This window comes from Chironomus tepperi, unplaced genomic scaffold, assembly GCF_022539635.2.
Source record: "Chironomus tepperi strain 1889 unplaced genomic scaffold, CSIRO-AGI_Ctep_v1 contig_37, whole genome shotgun sequence".
In the NCBI taxonomy this organism is placed as follows: domain Eukaryota; kingdom Metazoa; phylum Arthropoda; class Insecta; order Diptera; family Chironomidae; genus Chironomus; species Chironomus tepperi.
Window position 1 is genome coordinate 1,717,047 of NW_027226159.1, and position 19,015 is coordinate 1,736,061.

Sequence of the window (19,015 nt, forward strand, 5' to 3'; positions counted from 1 at the left end):
AATGGCGATGCTGTGAATCGATTGTTGATTTATTACTTTCTCGTGCAATAATTCCTGATATTTCCAATACAACTGCTTTATGAGTGTTCTAAAACTGCAGTCAAATATATGGGATATTAGATTTAAATGTTTTATCCCTATTAGCCAGCTAGGCCAATGTACCTTTCGTCTTATTGCGTCATTTATGGACTTTTCCACGACTTTCTCTGACGCTTTAGTTCTACAACTCATAATTTGAAAGTGATAAAATCGCTGACGAATTATATTCAAATTTACGTCAATAGGTGCTTGCGAAAGACCGTTGACACCTACCTTCTAAATATAACAATTAGCATAGATCGAGGTCACTTAAATCGGCGGCTAATAATTGGAAATTGGATATTAATTCATTCATTTAAGGATGAAGGCGTGAAATAGACATTGCTTTGGAACATAAAAGGCAAACGTTAGAGAAGGAGGCATACCAACAAAAATAGAAGCTAGCAGAAATAGCCAGGAACAGAAATCTGTTCAATCGCTTTATTAATGTCAAACGATTCACAGAGGATCAATAGGAACTAATCATTTTTAACAGGAATTCAAACAATGTAGTTTATGTTAAAAAGATTAAGCTAATATAGAATCTAATTTCAATTTATAGATATCAATCAGCTTGTTAAATCTTCGATTTTCAGAAATCAATTCTTAAACTGCATAAAGATGATTAACGGATATTTTATTTAAAAAATTTTATAGCAAAGGGGCATCAAACTACATAAATATTATTTTTCAAATAAAAAATGGTCGTTATTATGTCAATCGGTCTCTAAAATCCACAAAAGTTTACAGTGGTTTTGTTAGATAATAACCTTACATGTTTCAACAATTAAACTAATTAAATTTCAAGCCAAACTAATTATTATTTATTAAAAAGAATGGATTTATTTGGAAACGTAGTCCATGATGTTGAATGGAAAATTAATAATGTTAGTAGGGAGTTAGAAGAAGCAAGATTTACCAATTCTCCTCCTTTTGACATTATTTCAGATGAAAGAGTCTCAACATGGTGAGTGTGTTTAGTGAAATTTCTTATTAATTAGACTCATATTAACTTTGTTGTAGGTTTATAAGACTTTGGCATTACAAAAAACACTTTGGTGTTTTTCTTTATTCTGTACGTACTGATGTTAAGTGGTACACAGTTAAATTTGATGTTTTTATTCGTACGGTGAACGGTAAAAAGGAAAATTCAAGAAAATTCTCATCAGATTATTCTACTCACAAAAGTTGGGGCTGGAGGTTTTATATACAAACTGAGAATTTTTTTAAATGTTCTGATCAATATCTCAACAATGGAACATTAACAATTGGAGCAAGGGTAAGTTTAAATTTTAATTGACAGATGAATATTTCACTATTAAATCATCTTAGATAAAAATCGTTAAGAAAGAACCAGTAGATAATGATGAAGACAGATGTCGACATCTCGCAATGAACAAGGAATGTTTCAAAACAAAATTATACAGTGATTTAACATTTGTGTGCTCAGACAATTTTGAAATTAAAGGACATCGCACGATTATTGCGCCTGCTTCGTCTATTTTCAAAAAAATGATCGATGAGGAACCAAGTGGCATAATAAAAATTGACGACATAAATGGTCAATACATGATGGAAATTTTTCGATTCATTTATACTAAAACAGTAAATGACATTAAAGAATTTGCACAGAAATTGATTTATGGAGCTGAAAGGTTGGAATTAGATGATCTTAAGGAGCTTTGTGTACGAACAATGATCAGAGGTGTGTCTGCTGAAAATGTTGTGGATTATTTCCTATTCGCTGATGAAAAAGGCATTGGAAACTTGAAAGAACATTGCATTTGGTACATTAAAGAGTAAGTATTAAGTTTATGAATCGAATTTGAATGACATTTACTAAATTATGGATCATTAATTTTCAGTAAGAATATGCCCGTTGATGACCAGGAAAATTGGAAAAAGTTGGAGAAGTATCACCAAGAAATCTTAAATCACAAATTTCTTGACACTCCTTTTACAAGACTTGTTTCGTCATTTTAAATGATTGTCATCGAAATTAAGTCATAAGCGATATTCCTTCATTCTCCTGCATTAATTATTCAAATTATGTAAGCGATATGAGAAATTAAGTTATTGTTTCTGTTATATATGTTAAGTTTGTTCTCATTACAATTAATTATTTAATATTTCATCAATTTTGTATAAATATTTTAAATTAACCAGAAATTTCTGGATTTTCCAATAGTACTGAATGTTATTAAATTAGCTGAAAATAAATAAAGTATTAATTAAAGTAAAATCTAAACTCAATGTAACGTTTTATTGAAAGAAATCGTTTATGCTGTTTTATACAGTTCCATATTGTATTATACTTAAGTCAACTTAATCCTTAAAAATCATAATTTATGCTCGTTCTCCACGAATTCGTCGTGCCAATTGAACATCCTTTGGCATGATAGTTACACGCTTTGCATGTATAGCACATAAATTAGTATCTTCAAATAATCCAACTAAATAAGCTTCAGATGCTTCCTGCAATGCCATTACTGCTGATGATTGGAATCTTAAGTCTGTCTTATAGTCTTGTGCAATTTCACGTACTAAACGTTGGAATGGAAGTTTGCGGATCAACAATTCCGTTGATTTTTGATAACGTCTAATTTCACGTAATGCTACAGTTCCTGGACGATAACGATGTGGCTTTTTAATTCCACCAGTTTGGACTGTTGTTTTACGTGCTGCTTTGACTGGAACTTGCTTTCTTGGTGCTTTTCCACCTGTTGATTTACGTGCTGTTTGCTTTGTACGAGCCATTTTGTTATTAATTATGTTTTTGATGGATGTTTACTCTTTAACCTCTAAAAGTATACTAAAATTTGGTTAAGAATGTTGTAGGATTTTATACTAAAATTGTGTGACTGTGTTAGTGAGTGTAAACAATTAAATATTTTAGGTGCATTTTGTGACTTATTTGATGAAAATTTCATAAGGACGAGTGATGAAAATGATAAAAGATTGTACAGCTAATGGAATAAAGGTAGTAAATGGATATGGAGCATGTAGAAAAATGTTGAAAATAGATAATTAACCAAATTTAATACTTTGATTGTGTTAGTGTGTTACATTTTCGTTAAAAATTTTGCTAAATTTAACTGACATTCAAAAATCAAAATAGAGTTTAAAGAAATTATCCGCCATCTTGGATTTATTTTTGTATAAAATCCGAGCAATTTGCAATAATTTATCATTAAATTTTTGTATCTCAAAGTAATAACATTAATAAAATTAATTATAACGAAAAAGTTATAAAAGATGTCAAAAGGAAAGGGAACATTGAAAGCTAAAGCAGCAAAAGCAAGAGAAGCAGTTGCCAAGAAAGGCGGTAAACGTGTCCACAAACGCAAAAATAAGGAATCGTATGGACGATTCATCTATAAAGTATTGCGTCAAATTCATCCTGATGCTGGAATCTCATCGAAAGCAATGAGCATCATGAACAGCTTTGTTATTGACATATTTGAACGACTAGCTGGAGAAGCTTCACGTCTATCACATCATATGAAGCGTCCAACATTAATTAGTCGTGACATTCAAACAAGCGTCAACTTGATTGTACCAGGTGAACTAGCTAAACATGCTGTTTCGGAAGGCGTTAAAGCAGTAACTAAGTATACAGCAGCAGTGACACAAAAATAAATAAATCTCTGGAAGCAACTACACACATTCATTAAAACTTTTTTTTGTTAAAACCAGTATTTTAAGATTAAATAAAGGAGGGTAATTTAGTTAAGCTTAATCGACCAGATTTATTAATTAACAAAGTTATAAATTTCTCTTAATTTCAGCAACAATTTTCGGATCACAATCGTCAATATTTGACAAAACATTGATTATGTCTGGAAGATATATTAATATAATCAAACATTCAGTTATGTCTTAAAATTCTCACCATCAAGGTTATACTGCATGACTTCCTGCTGATTTTCAGTTTTGTTATTTTCCTCGTCTATATCATAATCATGCTCAATATTCTTGGCTGTTTTCCATGACAGATAAATATGCTTCTTTATATCCTCATATTCAGCATGCTGAATTATCGTCTGATCTATTTCTGTAAGTCCAACATGAATGATCAGACGTTCTCTTGGCAAATTTTCATTAATTACAGATGCAGCTTGGAAGATAAAGTCATTTGTGAATCCATAACAGCATGAAATGTCAAGAAACTTTAAGGATCTGATGTTGAACAGCCTCAAGACATTTTCAGCTGATAAGTAGGAACATCCAGCGATATGAATTTCCTCTAAATCTTCCAGACCTATAAGATAATCAATCAAGTCGTCAGACACGGCTGTTTTAAAGTTCATGATCAGTTTCCTTAATTTTTTCATCGTGCTGATCGCATAGATAGTCGTTAATGTCAAGTTCCCATAAGATATATCCAAAATTTCAATAGAATTATTCAAATTTATTGTCCTTAAAAGTTGATCACATGGTGGATAATTAAGGTTCTGGATAGACAATCCTTTCAAATTAATCATAGGATTTATATTAGGTATAACAAATCTGGATGTATCCTCGTCCACATAATAATTATTTAATGTAATAAATGTCAATTGTTGTGCATTAATAAGCATCTCATTAAGTGCTCGTCCATAAATATTTGGACATCTTCCAATGTTTAGTGACACAAGATTTTTATTGCTTTTAGCATAAGGAATGAGATGCCGTCCATTAACATTTCGACATCCAGAAATATCAAGATGATTAAGGAACTGAACATTCTCAAGGAAATCACCAGTCACATTGCTATTTGAGACATCCAATGACTTTAAATTGACAATTTTTGACATTTTAAAACAATTCATAAAACTTTCATGTATTAAGCTATTGTCACTAAGATCCAGTGTCTCTAAACTTAATAAAACTCTTTTCATTTGACACCAAAACTCTTTGGAATCAAGTCTGAATCCAATAAGCTTTAAATGCTTCAGATTTGGAAAATATTTCGGTATGAAGCTTAATATCCTTTGATTATTGAACTTCTCACTGTCAATTGTCAATCGAGTGACATTTTTGCCGACTTTTTCACAAATTAATTTCGCTTCCAACAAAGTCATTCGCTTAAATCCAGTCATCGTTGTCAAACTTAATGTCTTTATGGTACGAAAATAGTAGTCAGCAAGGTCATGAAATTTGCTACAAACTGTTTTCAGCATAAACACATCAATTGGTTCAAGGAAGGACATCACGTGCAACAAGCAATCATCATCAAGGATCGATAAAATTTCTGATTCATTATTGTCGATTTTCACATTGACATTGAGCATGTTTGTATATCCAATATAGTCTGGTTGTAGCCAAGTGTCTGCAGCATTAAGGTGGAAATATTCTTGGAAGTTCTTGCGGATTAATAGGGCATTTTTTGCGTCACAGCATCTTTTGTATGTCACATAGCCGCGATTCTTCATTCTGACTTTTTCAGGTCCAACATTAATTTTCATGTCCACTATTTCTCCACAGATTGACAGCAAGTACTTCACTTCCTCGACTTTTATGGATTTATCGAGGATTTTTATGAAAAGTTTCCGGATGTTCATTCCGTCCTCAGTTTTTAGACAATAAAGATTTGATTCCTTTTCAATGGCATCTAGGAGAAAACAGTTAGGTATGGGGTAAGTAATTAATTATATCAAGTTACCAGTAAGCTTCTTGTGGAGCTGAATAAATTTATAGTTCGGATGGTATCGAAACATTTTAAATTTGCCCTCTGATCAGCTGGAACTGCTGAAAAATAAATGATCAATTTAGGTATTTACGTATCAGACTTGGAAGAACTTAATGCAGTTGCCAGGAGACATAAATATCTGTTAATTATTTGTTATTGCGCTATGCGATATATAAAATATTCGGTTTTATTTCATTAATTATAATACAATAAATTAGGTGCAACAAATCACATTTTAATTGGAGATATTGTAAGCATTAAAATTCAACTGTTTATATAATATAAATATAAGTTAATTTAATTTGAACTTAAAAAAGTTCGTTACAGAATAATTTAAAATTTGAAAACCGTCAAATGTTTAATTTAAAACCTTACAATTTCTATAAATATGAGGGAATTTGTATGGTTTTGAAAAATAGCAACCTTTTTCAATCGGGTAGGTAAAAATAATTTCTAACTGTCAATTCCATTAAAAAAGCTTAAAGCTTATTGTTCCTTATCAATTTGTAGCTTCGTTGAGGACTTGAGTTTAAGGAAAAATGGCGCTTCTTGATTCGGGAGATAAGTACTTGGACGAATAAGATATTTTCCGGCAGGCAGATTCTCAAGATCCAGAACACAAAATCCACTCCTAAAAGTATCGGTTGTCTTACTTATAAATGGCGCAGTTAATGATGAATCATCAAGTTCCTTAACAGTCAATTCTAGTCCAACTTGAAAGACTTTTGGTGCACGTAATTCAACAGCTAAATTTCCATCATGTGCTAAAGTCACTTTATATAATGGATTGTTCCTGTATGTTTTATGATTCTGACATCCGCCAGCAGTTGAATTTGATGAATTCCATTCACCCGTAACTTGAATATTCGTCGTAAAATAGCCGTCAAGTGACTTTAGTTCAAATGGTTCTCTACAGTAAGCACGTAATGTGTAGAATATAGTCGTGGTCTTTTCATACTGTGACACGACTAATGTGTACCTTCTTGCTGAATTTGGATCAAGTCGAATTTTGCAGAGATAATGAGGACTATTAATACGAATGCCATCAATATAAGGTGCTGGATCATGTGGATAATAAACACGTTTGCCATTCTTATGCTGATAAACCAGCAATGTGATGTATTCCTTATTTTCACGGAAATCCTCAATAGAAGTAATATGTCTTGTGAGCAGAACATATACAGACCCACGTCCTTGTGGAACTGATAATGAAAATTGTGGATTGTCACCAATTGTGTAAGCATCTTTAACGGGTCCGATGCCTGATTGCCACATCTTATGAGTACAGTAAGTGTATTTAAATAATTCTGGATCCCAATTTAAATAAAATACATCAAAAAAGTTCAACAATGAGTAATAGTCAATCCAAAAGATTCCATTATCAATTGACTGTGCAATTTTTGGATCATAATTAAGTATCCTCTGCAATTCTGGTGTCCATCTGCTATCTTGTTCTGAATAATTTCCTTTCCATCTTAAGTGACTCCATGGATTTTTGAGCATTAATAGCTTAACGCCATCTACTTCTGCCATGTTTATAACAGCAAATGCATGAGTACTGACTAGTCCAGTTCTATCGCATTCAGCATCTGATAGCTCACCAGTTGCGACTGTAATTAAGCAACGTCCTTGATGAAATCCTTCCTTCAATCTATCAAAAACTTCATTTCCATTAAAGTCTGGATCGTTCTTCCTGATGGATATTCGTTCAGGTATCCATCCAGTCAATGCATAAGCATCAATATTTGAGTTACTTCCGGGAAAATCATAGCCATTCATAAGCTTCATATAAGCTTTTTCAAGCAAGCTGACCCAAAATTCATTCTTATTACTCGAATAGCTGCACAGAAGCTGATTGTGTCGTCCAACAGGCAAATAGTCATCAATAACAATCTTTCTGGCAATTCCATTAACATGTAATTTAATTAAATACTTTCCACTTGGATTATAAACTGGTTCATCCTTACTATTTCGTGGATATATTATGGATGTAAGTATGCGACGATTAAATTTCTTTTCGTGCAATGCAGCAACTGTTAGTGATGACACAAATGAACAATCAGATACAACAGTTTGTTTGATTGCATGGAAATCAGGATTAGTTCCAATAATGATTTCTGGATGTTCACAAAGTTCACTAATTCTCAGCCACTGAACGAATTCCCTCTTCTGCTTTGGTGACAGCTCTAAAATTCCTTCCTTATCAGAAAATGGAATTGGAAAGTTGAATCGCTCTCGAGCATCAATCTCCATAAATGGAACATAAACTTTTGCATTAATTGTGGATGTTTTTTCTAAAACTTTCTTTTCTTCCATTGTATATCCTTCCTTTGATGTCACTTCTAGTTTTGGTGAATGTGTTGGCACTGTCGGTACCTTTACATTTGGTGCATTAGTTGCTGGCAATGAGGCACTTTGAGTTTGTATGCTTTTCTTTCCTGGTTGTTGTGGGGATTCTTGCTTTTTGATTCCTTTTAGTTCCTCTGCTCGATCGAGAGCTTGTCGTGCAAATTTGTTCATCTTCTCACGTTTCTCCTTATCTTCTATGCTTAATATAAGCTCGACAGCCATTGTATAGTAATGAATTGCTTGTTCCTGAAAATAATTTTGATGATTCATCCATGATAATGACTAATTAAATGTTTTTTTACCTTGTCTCCTGCTTCATCGTAATCTAAAGCTTTCATCAACACTTTGTGACAATTTGAATCAGCCATAATAGTCTATTTGATATTTAAAATCCCAAAAATTTCAATTACTAACAATTTATTTACTGTAAACAAAAAATTTATTTCCAAAGTAACAAAACAAAACAAATTTTTTTTTCAAATATTTTTAACGGTCGTTAAAAATTTGAAATTTTTTGTGTGTGAAAGAGACAAAAAGATCCAGCTTAAAAAGATAAAATTATTTAAAAGTTGTGCTTTTCAGCATGACATAAAAATTAAATAAAATCTATTGAATTTCACGTTACTCAATTTTTGATTCAAGTAAACTTGATTGCTCCAAATTTTTCAGTGCCCTTTTTGCTTCTTTTGCAGCATGATTAATTAGCTGTCCATTTAGAACCAATCGAATGCTTCCTTCAATATCACAAGCCAGCATTGTTTTACGTTTACTCATTTCTGCTAAATTACTTGCTTCACGTACTATTCTTAAAAATAAATCCTTAATCAAATCATCTAATATGGCAATTGATGTGGATGAAAGCTGCATTTCAGGACATACTTCCTTCATCATTCGACGATAATATCTTCCATATGATTTAGTGTGCTTGTGATGAGTTCTTGTTCTTCGATTATAAATTAACGTTGAATTGGCTCCTTGGAAATTTGCGAATTCTGAATATTTAAACATTCTTAATTAATCACTTTTAGGTATTTACACCACAACGACAAACAATTAAATGACAATTTTTTGCTTTGTTTACAAAGTTCAGTTTTTGAACTTAAAATTCTATTTCTGAACTCTTTTTTGAATTTTGGAATGTCAGTTAAATTTAATTAATATTTCACACTAACACAATCAGAGTAATTTTTTTGTTTATTTATCTATTTTCACCATATTTCTTATGCTCCATATCTCCTCACTACCTTTATTCAGATAATTGTACGTTCTTTTATCATTTTCATCACTCAACCTAATGGAATTTTCATTAAATAAGTCACAAAATGCACTTAAAATATTTAATTGTTTACATTCACTAACACAGTCACAGAAGTTTTAGTATAAAATCCTTAAAAATTCTTAACCAAATTTTAGTCTACTTTTAGAGGTTAAAGAGTAAACATTCAACAAAAACAAAATTAGTAATAAAATGGCTCGTACAAAGCAAACAGCACGTAAATCGACAGGTGGAAAAGCACCAAGAAAACAAGTTCCAGTGAAAGCAGCACGAAAAACAACAGTCCAAACTGGTGGAATTAAAAAGCCACATCGTTATCGTCCAGGAACTGTAGCATTACGTGAAATTAGACGTTATCAAAAATCAACAGAATTGTTGATCCGCAAACTTCCATTCCAACGTTTGGTCCGTGAAATTGCACAAGACTATAAGACTGACTTGAGATTTCAATCATCAGCAGTAATGGCATTACAGGAAGCATCTGAAGCTTATTTAGTTGGATTATTTGAAGATACTAATTTATGTGCTATACATGCAAAGCGTGTAACTATCATGCCAAAGGATGTTCAATTGGCACGACGAATTCGTGGAGAACGAGCATAAATTATGATTTTTAAGGATTAAGTTGACTTAAGTATAATACAATATGGAACTGTATAAAACAGCATAAACGATTTCTTTCAATAAAACGTTACATTGAGTTTAGATTTTACTTTAATTAATACTTTATTTATTTTCAGCTGGTTCTATTGTAAAATCCAGGAATTTCTGATTTCTATGATTTTTTGTCTAAATTGATGAAGAACAAATGATACATTTATGAGTAAATTATTTATTTTCAGAGGTACCAATTTAAACGTATAACAAAATAGCAGTAACTTTATTTTCGTGTCTTTTACATAAAATGAACATTAAGTACAGAAGAGTTAAGAAATAAAATGTTTTAAAAGGACGATTCAAGCTTTAAGATAGAAACTGGATTCTTTTGATAATGTGTCAAGATCATTTTTAAATGGTTATAGTCTAATCTCATCCAAATTTCCTCATCTTCAACTAAAACCTGATGTCTGAAAAAATATATATTACTTACATAATTTAATGGTACACAAATCGCATAATACTTACTCCTTAATGAACACAATGCAACGATCTAACAAGTCCTCAATGCCATGTTGATCAGCTAACAGGAAATAATCCACAACATTTTTAACAGACAAATTTTTGATCATAGTTAACACGCAAACCTTCTTCAGTTCATCCAATCCATACTTTTCAGCTCCATAAATCAATTTCGGTGCAAATTGATCAATGCCAACAACTCCCTTAGTATAAATGTATCGAAAAATTTCCGTCAAGTTTTCACCATCAATGTCGTTAATTTTAATTATGCTACTCGGTTCAATATCGATAAGTTTTCTTAAAATAGGTGAGGCAGGAGCAAGAGCAAATCGATGTGCTTTTATTTCAATATTGTCTGAGCAAACAAATGTCAAATCACTGTATAATTTTGTTTCGAAATAATCCTTGTATATTGCGAGATGTTGGCATTCGACTTTGAACTTTCCATTAAGATTCGCTGGTGCTGTTTTTAAGACTTCAATCTAGGATGATTTAATAGTGAAATGCTGTAAAACATTCTTCTAACTGTTAATTGAAACTTTATCTTACCTTTGCTCCAATTGTTAATGTTCCATTTTTGAGATATTTATCAGAATTATCAAATAATTCAGAAAGTGAAATCAACGGCCAACCCCAACTTTTGATGTCTTTAAAGTCTCTTTGCAATCTTTTTTGATTTTCCTTTACATTGCTAAACATAAGAACAAAAGCTTCAAATTTGACTGAAGACCAAGTAACATTAGAATGTATAGAGCAAAGATAAACATGAAAGTTTGATTCTTTAACTATAGCTTTTAAATTCCTACAAAAAAGTTGATTAAAAATTAATTTTCAATTTAACACCATTTGCTCACCATTTTGTGACGTTTTCATCAAGTTGAATTTCAAAAGTACTAGAAATTGAATATTTTGCTTCTGTTAAGAGCTCCTTAGTAATATTATGAATGTTCCATTCAATATTACGTGATGGGCATTCATTTAAATCCATTTTTATAAATAAATAATAAATAGTTTAGATTAAAATATATTTAATTTTGATTTGTCAATTACATGCGTTACTAGCAAAACTATTATAAACTTGTGACCGACAGACATAATAACGATCATATTTTATTTGAATGTATCATAGTTTGATGCCCTTTAAGTTTGCTGTAATTTTTTGAAAATTTATACCTAATTCGTTATTTTAGTTATAAAAATTACTAACACTATTAAATGTATTTTACAAAATGAATAATGAAAAATTTTGATGGTTTTAGTTTTGTTTGACGGAAGTTTGTTTGCTTGACCATATATTTTTAATTAATTACATCAGAAAAATACAAAGAAACTTTAAAATTTCTACAAAAACTAATTCAAAAATGACAAAGAAAATCAAAAATACAAACACATCATCGAACTACAGTGCATCAGGATCTCCAGCTTACAAGTCTAAGGCAATATCACATACAGACTGGAAGGCTCAAACTCAGACCGAATGCAGCTCAAAAATTATCAAACATCCAATCCGAAAGATAAAATCAGTATCAAAAGTCAAATGTCAATTCTGCGATATAAAACTGTTGAAAGTTACCTTAAGCAGGCATATGAAGAAATTCCATCCAGACGAATCAAATCTAAACTTTGTCTGCACAATTTGTGGGAAAGGATTTAGCAGTCGACGCAGTTTAACTCATCACGAGACATTGATGCACTTGAATGAATTAACTGAACATTTTATTTGTGATTATGATGGAAAAGTTTTCAAATCCAGAACGGACATCATCGATCATATGAAGAGTCATCAGACAGCTAGACTAGTCATAGTCAAATGTAATATCTGTGAGATGGAAGTACAACAGAGAAACATCGTCAGACATATGAAGTATGTCCACACATACTACAAAATTAATTCAGCCCACTGTACAATATGCTCAAAAAAATATAAAAATAATACGTCATTGACCAGACATTTGATGTCAGTTCATCAGTATCAAGGCAAGCTTGCATGTCCAGTGTGTTGGGTGATATTATTTAAAGATAAGACGGCCTTAGACCAACACATTATACTATGTAGACAAATTCAATTACAGGACCTTCATTGTTACTTGTAATTCCTATTAATTTTTGAAAATATGAAATTCGTTGCTGTTTTAAATTTTGTATCACCATTATAAAAATTAGTCCTGAAATTAAAACAATGATTCAATGCACAAAATTATATTTTAACGACCTTTCTTTATTCTCCAAAATTACTAATTGTCTTAATGATACATGTCTTTATTATTGTTCTGATAATTAATTTTCTCGTACTTATTCATCATTGCTACGTTTGGTAGTCTTCTTGGGCAACAAAACTGAATGGATGTTCGGTAAAACACCTCCTTGCGAAATTGTTACTCCACTTAACAATTTGTTTAATTCTTCGTCATTTTTAATGGCCAATTGAAGATGACGCGGAATGATTCTGGATTTTTTGTTATCACGTGCAGCATTTCCAGCCAATTCCAAGATCTCAGCAGTCAAATACTCCAAAACAGCGGCAAGATAAACAGGAGCACCTAAATGGAATTATACATAAAGTTAATATTTAATCAGAATAAAAACTTGTTTAATTATATTTACCGGCACCGACACGCTCAGAATAATTGCCCTTTTTCAATAAACGATGAATACGACCAACAGGAAATGCTAATCCTGCTCTTGTTGAACGGCTCTTTGCCTTTGAACGAACTTTTCCACCTTTTCCTGACATATTTACCTTCTATTAATAGTTATTAAATGATGTTATCTACTTAAATTCTCAAAGTATAATGAATTATTCTCAAAAAATGTGCTCTTTTTATAGTTGATTTTTTATAGCAAATTATAGCAACACAAAAACTCATAGCAAACATTTCAAATTTGGAAAAACCGGTAAAAATACATTCTGATTGATGGATGAGAAAAAATAGCTTTAATTACATTTATTGCCACTATCTATAGTGCAAATACTATATTTATTTTTGATCTTTTTTTACAAAGCTTTTTACTAATAAAACTTCGTTAATTTAATAAAAATAATTATAGCAAAATTTATAGAAACAAATCGAAGATGGCGGCAAACGAAATAATATAAAATGGCGGTCAAAAAACAGATGAATATATTTATCATGAAAAATGTGCTTTAATTCATGAAAATTGACTTAGAAACTTGCTCAAAACTGTAAACAATTCATTAGAGTATCAAATTACCATGGTAAATTATTTCTTTAAAATTGAATTAATTAATTTAAATTTTCATGCGAAAAACGTGGAAAATTAATTTTGCTAATTTGTGTGCTTACCTAAGGATGGGATCTTTTAAAAACACATTGAATTTAGCTCACCCATGTAGTTTATTTATGTAAAACTGTATAATTTCATATCAAAAATATTCCAAAATTGTTTACATTCACTAGCACTAACACATTCAAAATTATATAATCACTAACACTACAACAAATGTTTTGTTTAAAAGAACTCAATTTTCATAAAGTTGTTCATTCAGTTTTCGGACATCACTGAGTAAAGATCTAATTTAAAATATTAAAATATAATATAGTATAATTAAAAATGACTGGACGCGGTAAAGGAGGAAAAGGACTTGGAAAGGGAGGTGCAAAACGTCATCGTAAAGTTCTACGAGATAATATCCAAGGAATAACTAAACCAGCAATTCGTCGTTTAGCACGTCGTGGTGGAGTTAAACGTATTTCTGGATTAATTTATGAAGAAGTACGTGGAGTATTGAAGATCTTCCTGGAAAATGTTATTCGTGATTCTGTGACATATACTGAACATGCAAAAAGAAAGACAGTTACAGCTATGGACGTAGTTTATGCACTCAAACGACAAGGACGAACATTGTACGGATTTGGAGGTTAATTGACAGGAATTCAAAGAATATAGTTTAATTAAGTTTATATAAAATGTAATTTCAATTTATGGATATCAATAAAAAGCAATAGTTTAAAGGAATATAAAATTGTATTTTACTAAAAGAAATCTTTTTCAGCTTGTCGATTAAGAAAATAAAAACGTAATATCATGAAAATTACATGATTAACATGTAATAACCTGAAAAACAAAATCCAGAATACTCGCTGCCTCAAGATCCTGTACTGTAATTTATTCCTCAATCTACTACTTTAGCTTTCAATAAATTAATAACAAAATCGAAGAGCAGTATCACAGTTCTAATCAGATCGAACAGAATGTGTATCATCCAACAGTTATGACCATATTTGCAGTTACATCTCAATTTGACAAATCTATGTATGTATGAAAAAGCGATCTTATTGTGATTAAGCCTAAATTTTTATTCAATTAAAATGATTTTTCTTAGTTAATGAAAATTGTTGGTCTTGAAAAAGACCGTTTTAAATATTCTTTTGTTGCTAGAGTCGATTTAACCTCCAAATCCGTACAATGTTCGTCCTTGTCGTTTGAGTGCATAAACTACGTCCATAGCTGTAACTGTCTTTCTTTTTGCATGTTCAGTATATGTCACAGAATCACGAATAACATTTTCCAGGAAGATCTTCAATACTCCACGTACTTCTTCATAAATTAATCCAGAAATACGTTTAACTCCACCACGACGTGCTAAACGACGAATTGCTGGTTTTGTTATTCCTTGGATATTATCACGTAGAACTTTACGATGACGTTTTGCACCTCCCTTTCCAAGTCCTTTTCCTCCTTTACCGCGTCCAGTCATTTTTAATTATATTATATTATATTTTAATATTTTAAATTAGATCTTTACTCTTTGATGTCCGAAAACTGAATGAACGATTTTATGAAAATTGAGTTCTTTTAAGCAAGATATTTGTAGTAGTGTTAGTGAATGTAAAGTTTTGAATGGTTAGTGCTAATGTAAACAATGAAATTAATTTCACATGAAATAATCATGAATTCACTACAAACAGGTGAAAAAAAGACATTAATTTTATAGCTTTGATGATCATCAACGTTCCAATAATGATCCAGTGACATTTGAAAAAGACTAAAGTCATCAAAAAAAGTGTAGAATCATTTTATAAAAAATATAACTTCAGCCTTCTTTGGACAGATTATAAGCAGATATTTCAAAGAATGAAGCATAAAGTACTCATATAAATGCATTATCGTCAGTTTATTAAGATATTTGATGATTTTAAAGTTTTATTGTTTTTTTTTGGATCCGCCATTTTCAGATTTTTTATCAATGTGTATATGGCTAACAAGAACCAAAATAGTGTCAATTATCTCCATTTATAATTTTGACTTCAACGAGGAAACATCGTGCAGATAAGGATCAATATTAATTCAAGTACCAAAACAAAATGAAAAGGACAATAAGGATAAAAATTAATGGCCATGAGGAATCTATTATTAGCGATCGAAATAATAAAAAAATACGTAGATCTAAACGGAAACAATCAACGTTCTCCACTTACATCCACAGAAAATTAAAGCAATCGGCTCCAAACTGTACCATTTCATCAAAAGCTTTGGAAATTATTGACAGCTTTATATACGACTTTTTAGATAGATTAGCTCAAGAAGCTTCAAATGTAGCCAGACAAAACAACCGTCCAACATTATCTTGTCGTGAAGTTCAGATAAGCGTTGTTTTGTTAATCCCCGGAGAATTGGCTAAGCATGCCGTCTCAGAAGGCGTTAAAGCTGTAACAAAATATATGATGTCTAAAGAAAAATAGTTAAGTTAAATAAGAAGATTCTACAGGATTTTTGATAATAAATAATTTAATAAATAAAGATGCTTTTACCCCGGACTATGGACACTAAACTGAACTTTTTTATTAATTAGAATTTATCAAATTATCATTGAAAATATTTCAGATCAATTTTGGTAAGTTAAATTCAGTAACAATGAGTGACGAAACTTTAGCATCTAATCCAGACACAACAAATTATGAGTATGATGACAAAACGGTCCATAAAGTTTTCATCAGCTACGTGAATTCATATCATTCAAAATTCATCGCCAAAAACCTTTTGTCATACAGCATTTCATTCAGTAAAGGAAGTAAATATAAAATTTATGGAACTTTCCAAGAAAGTCAAGCTGCTCAGCTATCTGATTTTGAATTCTGGACTTCAAACAGTGAAAGCTTCTTAAATGATGTATCTCAATGCGATTTCATTATTTTGGACATCTCACAGGACAATTTACAGCTACTAGAATCTAAAGCAATCGTTAACTATTTAGAGAATCTACTGGAAAACGGAACTGAATTAAAATTTAAATTGATATTAATTTCTACGATTTTGACATGGGGAAAAACAGCACAAAAGGACGAAATAGTGACAGATTCAAGTTATCGGAAACGGCGTCCACATCCATGCTTTAATGATCACTTACTGCTTGAAAGGAAAGTCATGAATTTGCAGAAGAAATACAAAGATTCTGTTAAAAGTATGGTTGTATGTCCAGGAATTATTTATGGGGAACAACAAGACATTTTTCACTACATCTTCAAGCAGTGCTACTTTAATCATCCATATGTTGATGTTTTCATGCCAGGAGTTAATTATTTGCCAATTATATACATTCATGATTTTGTTAAAATTGTTCTGGATCTTATAATTAATTTTCCGGATGTTTCAAGCAATTACATATTGGCTGTTCAACCAAATCCATTAAATGAATTTGAAATTGCTACAATATTTGCACAATCAATTAGCGAAAGTGAAGTAATGATCAGAATCTGTGAAAAGGATGAGATATTGGCTATGGGCAATGATAAAATTACGGTAAGCAAAATTGAATTTTTAACGGTTTTTGGAAATTTAAATTTTGTTATCAATTCGAATTTTTAAAATCCGTCATCAATTTGAACTTTTTAAAATCCGTTATTTTTATAGCAAAGAACCTATAATCACATGATGCTTAATCTTCGCTTGGAGTCTGACTATCTAAAAAACTTTGAGTTTACAATTAATGGACAAAATTTAAAGGACTATGCTGAACAAATCGCAAATGAATTTTACAGTTCCAGAAAATTAAAGCCAATAAGAATTGTAATTGACGGAAGTCCACATACTTATCAGGGAAAACTTGGAAAAAAGCTTAGTCAGTTCTATTGCATTCATCCTATTGATCATAAATGCTTTTTAAAGTACTATCAATGTCGTTTGGTGAGTTAATGATAGTGGAAATACATGAAATCTTAGACAGTGTACGAGTGGACTAAAATACGTTAGAACAAGTCATTAACTCGCCATCAACATATTTTTGTCCACCAGCTGGACTGCTTTGAATGTCTCCAACCGTTTGCTCTTTACGGTTTTTACATTACTTACTTAATGACTGATTTATAGGCATTGAAAGTGCATTATATCGAACAGTATTTGTCATACATGGAAAGGATGTCACTTAGATGTTCGCAAGAAGCCTTAGAGACCATAAAATACAATGAACTGATCAGCAGCAATGAAAATCTTTTGGAAAATTGGAAGCAAGAAAAACAAAAAGTCGATGAAATTTTACTGTCCAAAAACTACACTTTTGATGATATTAGCGATTTTCTGGTTGAGAAATTGTCATGTCATGGATGTACAATGCATCAGGGATATGTCTTAAGTAACTTCCAGTTAGATAGCACAATGGCATCAAGGATCTTTCTAAATAATGATCATTTTAATGAGAAAACTAAGCCTGACTATGTGATTATTATCAATAGAAGTGCGCAAATTAATGAGAATTGCCAAGATGAAGACACAAGACAAGAAAAGGATCAAATTCAACAAGATTTAACAGATTATTAGTAATTACTCAAATTTGTCTGTCTGTCATGATTTTTCAAAAATAATTTGTCCGTTATTTTTTTAAAATTTTTCTAACCATTAATTCAATTTATGTTTTAGTGATAAGCACGATGAAGAAGTGTCGATCCTCAACTTCTTTCTCGATCGTGGCATTGTTCCACTTGAAATAACAATCAATCATGACTTGAATGATCGAGAAATTCAAGAAATATTTGAAAAATTAAAGCTCAAAATTGGACATCCACATTCTTATGAATTGTCAAAAGAAGAGCAAGATGAAATAAATGAAATTAAAAGTCTGATTGCTGACAAAGAAGCAGCCGAACGAAAAGAAATGGAACGAAAAAGAGCTCAAAAGGAATTTGAAGAGAATCAAATTAAGCTCGAAGAGTGGGTAAGAAGAGACATTTAACAGCTGTGTGCTAATTGTGACTTATGTAATTTTATAATTAACAGAATAAGCAAGTTATGGAACAAAAAGAGAAAGAATTTCATAAATTAGAGCAACAAAGCTTACCAGTTCGTCAATACTTGATGAAATATGTGCTGCCAAAAGTGACTGATGCTTTCGTTCAAGTCACAAAGCTTCGTCCAGAAGATCCAGTTCAATTTATTGGAAATTATTTGTTTCAAGGTAGTTTTGATGTAAATTGTGACTCTAAAATTGACCAGCAAATTGTGGATGAATTTAAAAGCTTGTCAAAATGTGATCCTGAAATTAAAGGCACCGGACATGAATAAAAAGC

The 19,015-nt window shown here is 31.2% G+C and overlaps 12 protein-coding genes across 12 annotated transcripts; 5 read left to right on the forward strand and 7 right to left on the reverse strand.

Moving 5' to 3' along the window:
- Nucleotides 1-858: 858 nt before the first annotated feature.
- LOC139099061 (speckle-type POZ protein homolog) lies at nucleotides 859-2,256 on the forward strand. Its single transcript, XM_070651462.1, has 4 exons — nucleotides 859-1,045; nucleotides 1,102-1,357; nucleotides 1,411-1,877; nucleotides 1,944-2,256. Exons 1-4 carry the CDS (start codon nucleotides 915-917, stop codon nucleotides 2,059-2,061), a joined length of 972 nt encoding a protein of 323 aa, XP_070507563.1. The 5' UTR covers nucleotides 859-914; the 3' UTR covers nucleotides 2,062-2,256.
- A 168-nt stretch (nucleotides 2,257-2,424) lies between these two features.
- LOC139098536 (histone H3-like) lies at nucleotides 2,425-2,835 on the reverse strand. The gene has a single exon (XM_070650769.1). It carries the CDS (start codon nucleotides 2,833-2,835, stop codon nucleotides 2,425-2,427), a length of 411 nt encoding a protein of 136 aa, XP_070506870.1.
- A 422-nt stretch (nucleotides 2,836-3,257) lies between these two features.
- On the forward strand, nucleotides 3,258-3,817 carry LOC139098665 (late histone H2B.2.1-like). The gene has a single exon (XM_070650922.1). It carries the CDS (start codon nucleotides 3,334-3,336, stop codon nucleotides 3,715-3,717), a length of 384 nt encoding a protein of 127 aa, XP_070507023.1. The 5' UTR covers nucleotides 3,258-3,333; the 3' UTR covers nucleotides 3,718-3,817.
- A 26-nt stretch (nucleotides 3,818-3,843) lies between these two features.
- Nucleotides 3,844-5,525, reverse strand: LOC139098540 (uncharacterized). Its single transcript, XM_070650778.1, has 2 exons — nucleotides 3,971-5,525; nucleotides 3,844-3,917 (listed from the first exon to the last, which is right to left on the reverse strand). The coding sequence occupies exons 1-2, from the start codon at nucleotides 5,523-5,525 to the stop codon at nucleotides 3,844-3,846; spliced, it is 1,629 nt and encodes a 542-aa protein (XP_070506879.1).
- Nucleotides 5,526-5,998: 473 nt separating this feature from the next.
- On the reverse strand, nucleotides 5,999-8,552 carry LOC139098876 (calpain-7-like). Its single transcript, XM_070651242.1, has 2 exons — nucleotides 8,401-8,552; nucleotides 5,999-8,344 (listed from the first exon to the last, which is right to left on the reverse strand). The coding sequence occupies exons 1-2, from the start codon at nucleotides 8,464-8,466 to the stop codon at nucleotides 6,236-6,238; spliced, it is 2,175 nt and encodes a 724-aa protein (XP_070507343.1). The 5' UTR covers nucleotides 8,467-8,552; the 3' UTR covers nucleotides 5,999-6,235.
- A 167-nt stretch (nucleotides 8,553-8,719) lies between these two features.
- On the reverse strand, nucleotides 8,720-9,106 carry LOC139098556 (histone H2B-like). Its single transcript, XM_070650783.1, has one exon. The coding sequence runs from the start codon at nucleotides 9,104-9,106 to the stop codon at nucleotides 8,720-8,722; it is 387 nt and encodes a 128-aa protein (XP_070506884.1).
- Nucleotides 9,107-9,566: 460 nt separating this feature from the next.
- LOC139098565 (histone H3-like) lies at nucleotides 9,567-9,977 on the forward strand. The gene has a single exon (XM_070650791.1). It carries the CDS (start codon nucleotides 9,567-9,569, stop codon nucleotides 9,975-9,977), a length of 411 nt encoding a protein of 136 aa, XP_070506892.1.
- Nucleotides 9,978-10,272: 295 nt separating this feature from the next.
- Nucleotides 10,273-11,359, reverse strand: LOC139099071 (speckle-type POZ protein-like). Its single transcript, XM_070651472.1, has 4 exons — nucleotides 11,348-11,359; nucleotides 11,043-11,215; nucleotides 10,500-10,975; nucleotides 10,273-10,441 (listed from the first exon to the last, which is right to left on the reverse strand). Exons 2-4 carry the CDS (start codon nucleotides 11,190-11,192, stop codon nucleotides 10,318-10,320), a joined length of 750 nt encoding a protein of 249 aa, XP_070507573.1. The 5' UTR covers nucleotides 11,193-11,215; nucleotides 11,348-11,359; the 3' UTR covers nucleotides 10,273-10,317.
- Nucleotides 11,360-12,690: 1,331 nt separating this feature from the next.
- Nucleotides 12,691-13,271, reverse strand: LOC139098638 (histone H2A-like). Its single transcript, XM_070650881.1, has 2 exons — nucleotides 13,098-13,271; nucleotides 12,691-13,033 (listed from the first exon to the last, which is right to left on the reverse strand). The coding sequence occupies exons 1-2, from the start codon at nucleotides 13,225-13,227 to the stop codon at nucleotides 12,786-12,788; spliced, it is 378 nt and encodes a 125-aa protein (XP_070506982.1). The 5' UTR covers nucleotides 13,228-13,271; the 3' UTR covers nucleotides 12,691-12,785.
- Nucleotides 13,272-13,992: 721 nt separating this feature from the next.
- On the forward strand, nucleotides 13,993-14,478 carry LOC139098866 (histone H4-like). Its single transcript, XM_070651230.1, has one exon. It carries the CDS (start codon nucleotides 14,067-14,069, stop codon nucleotides 14,376-14,378), a length of 312 nt encoding a protein of 103 aa, XP_070507331.1. The 5' UTR covers nucleotides 13,993-14,066; the 3' UTR covers nucleotides 14,379-14,478.
- A 423-nt stretch (nucleotides 14,479-14,901) lies between these two features.
- Nucleotides 14,902-15,213, reverse strand: LOC139098575 (histone H4-like). The gene has a single exon (XM_070650802.1). It carries the CDS (start codon nucleotides 15,211-15,213, stop codon nucleotides 14,902-14,904), a length of 312 nt encoding a protein of 103 aa, XP_070506903.1.
- A 1,157-nt stretch (nucleotides 15,214-16,370) lies between these two features.
- LOC139098584 (adenylate kinase 7-like) lies at nucleotides 16,371-19,010 on the forward strand. The gene is made up of 5 exons (XM_070650814.1): nucleotides 16,371-17,255; nucleotides 17,367-17,639; nucleotides 17,823-18,268; nucleotides 18,369-18,663; nucleotides 18,726-19,010. The coding sequence occupies exons 1-5, from the start codon at nucleotides 16,371-16,373 to the stop codon at nucleotides 19,008-19,010; spliced, it is 2,184 nt and encodes a 727-aa protein (XP_070506915.1).
- Nucleotides 19,011-19,015: the final 5 nt, after the last annotated feature.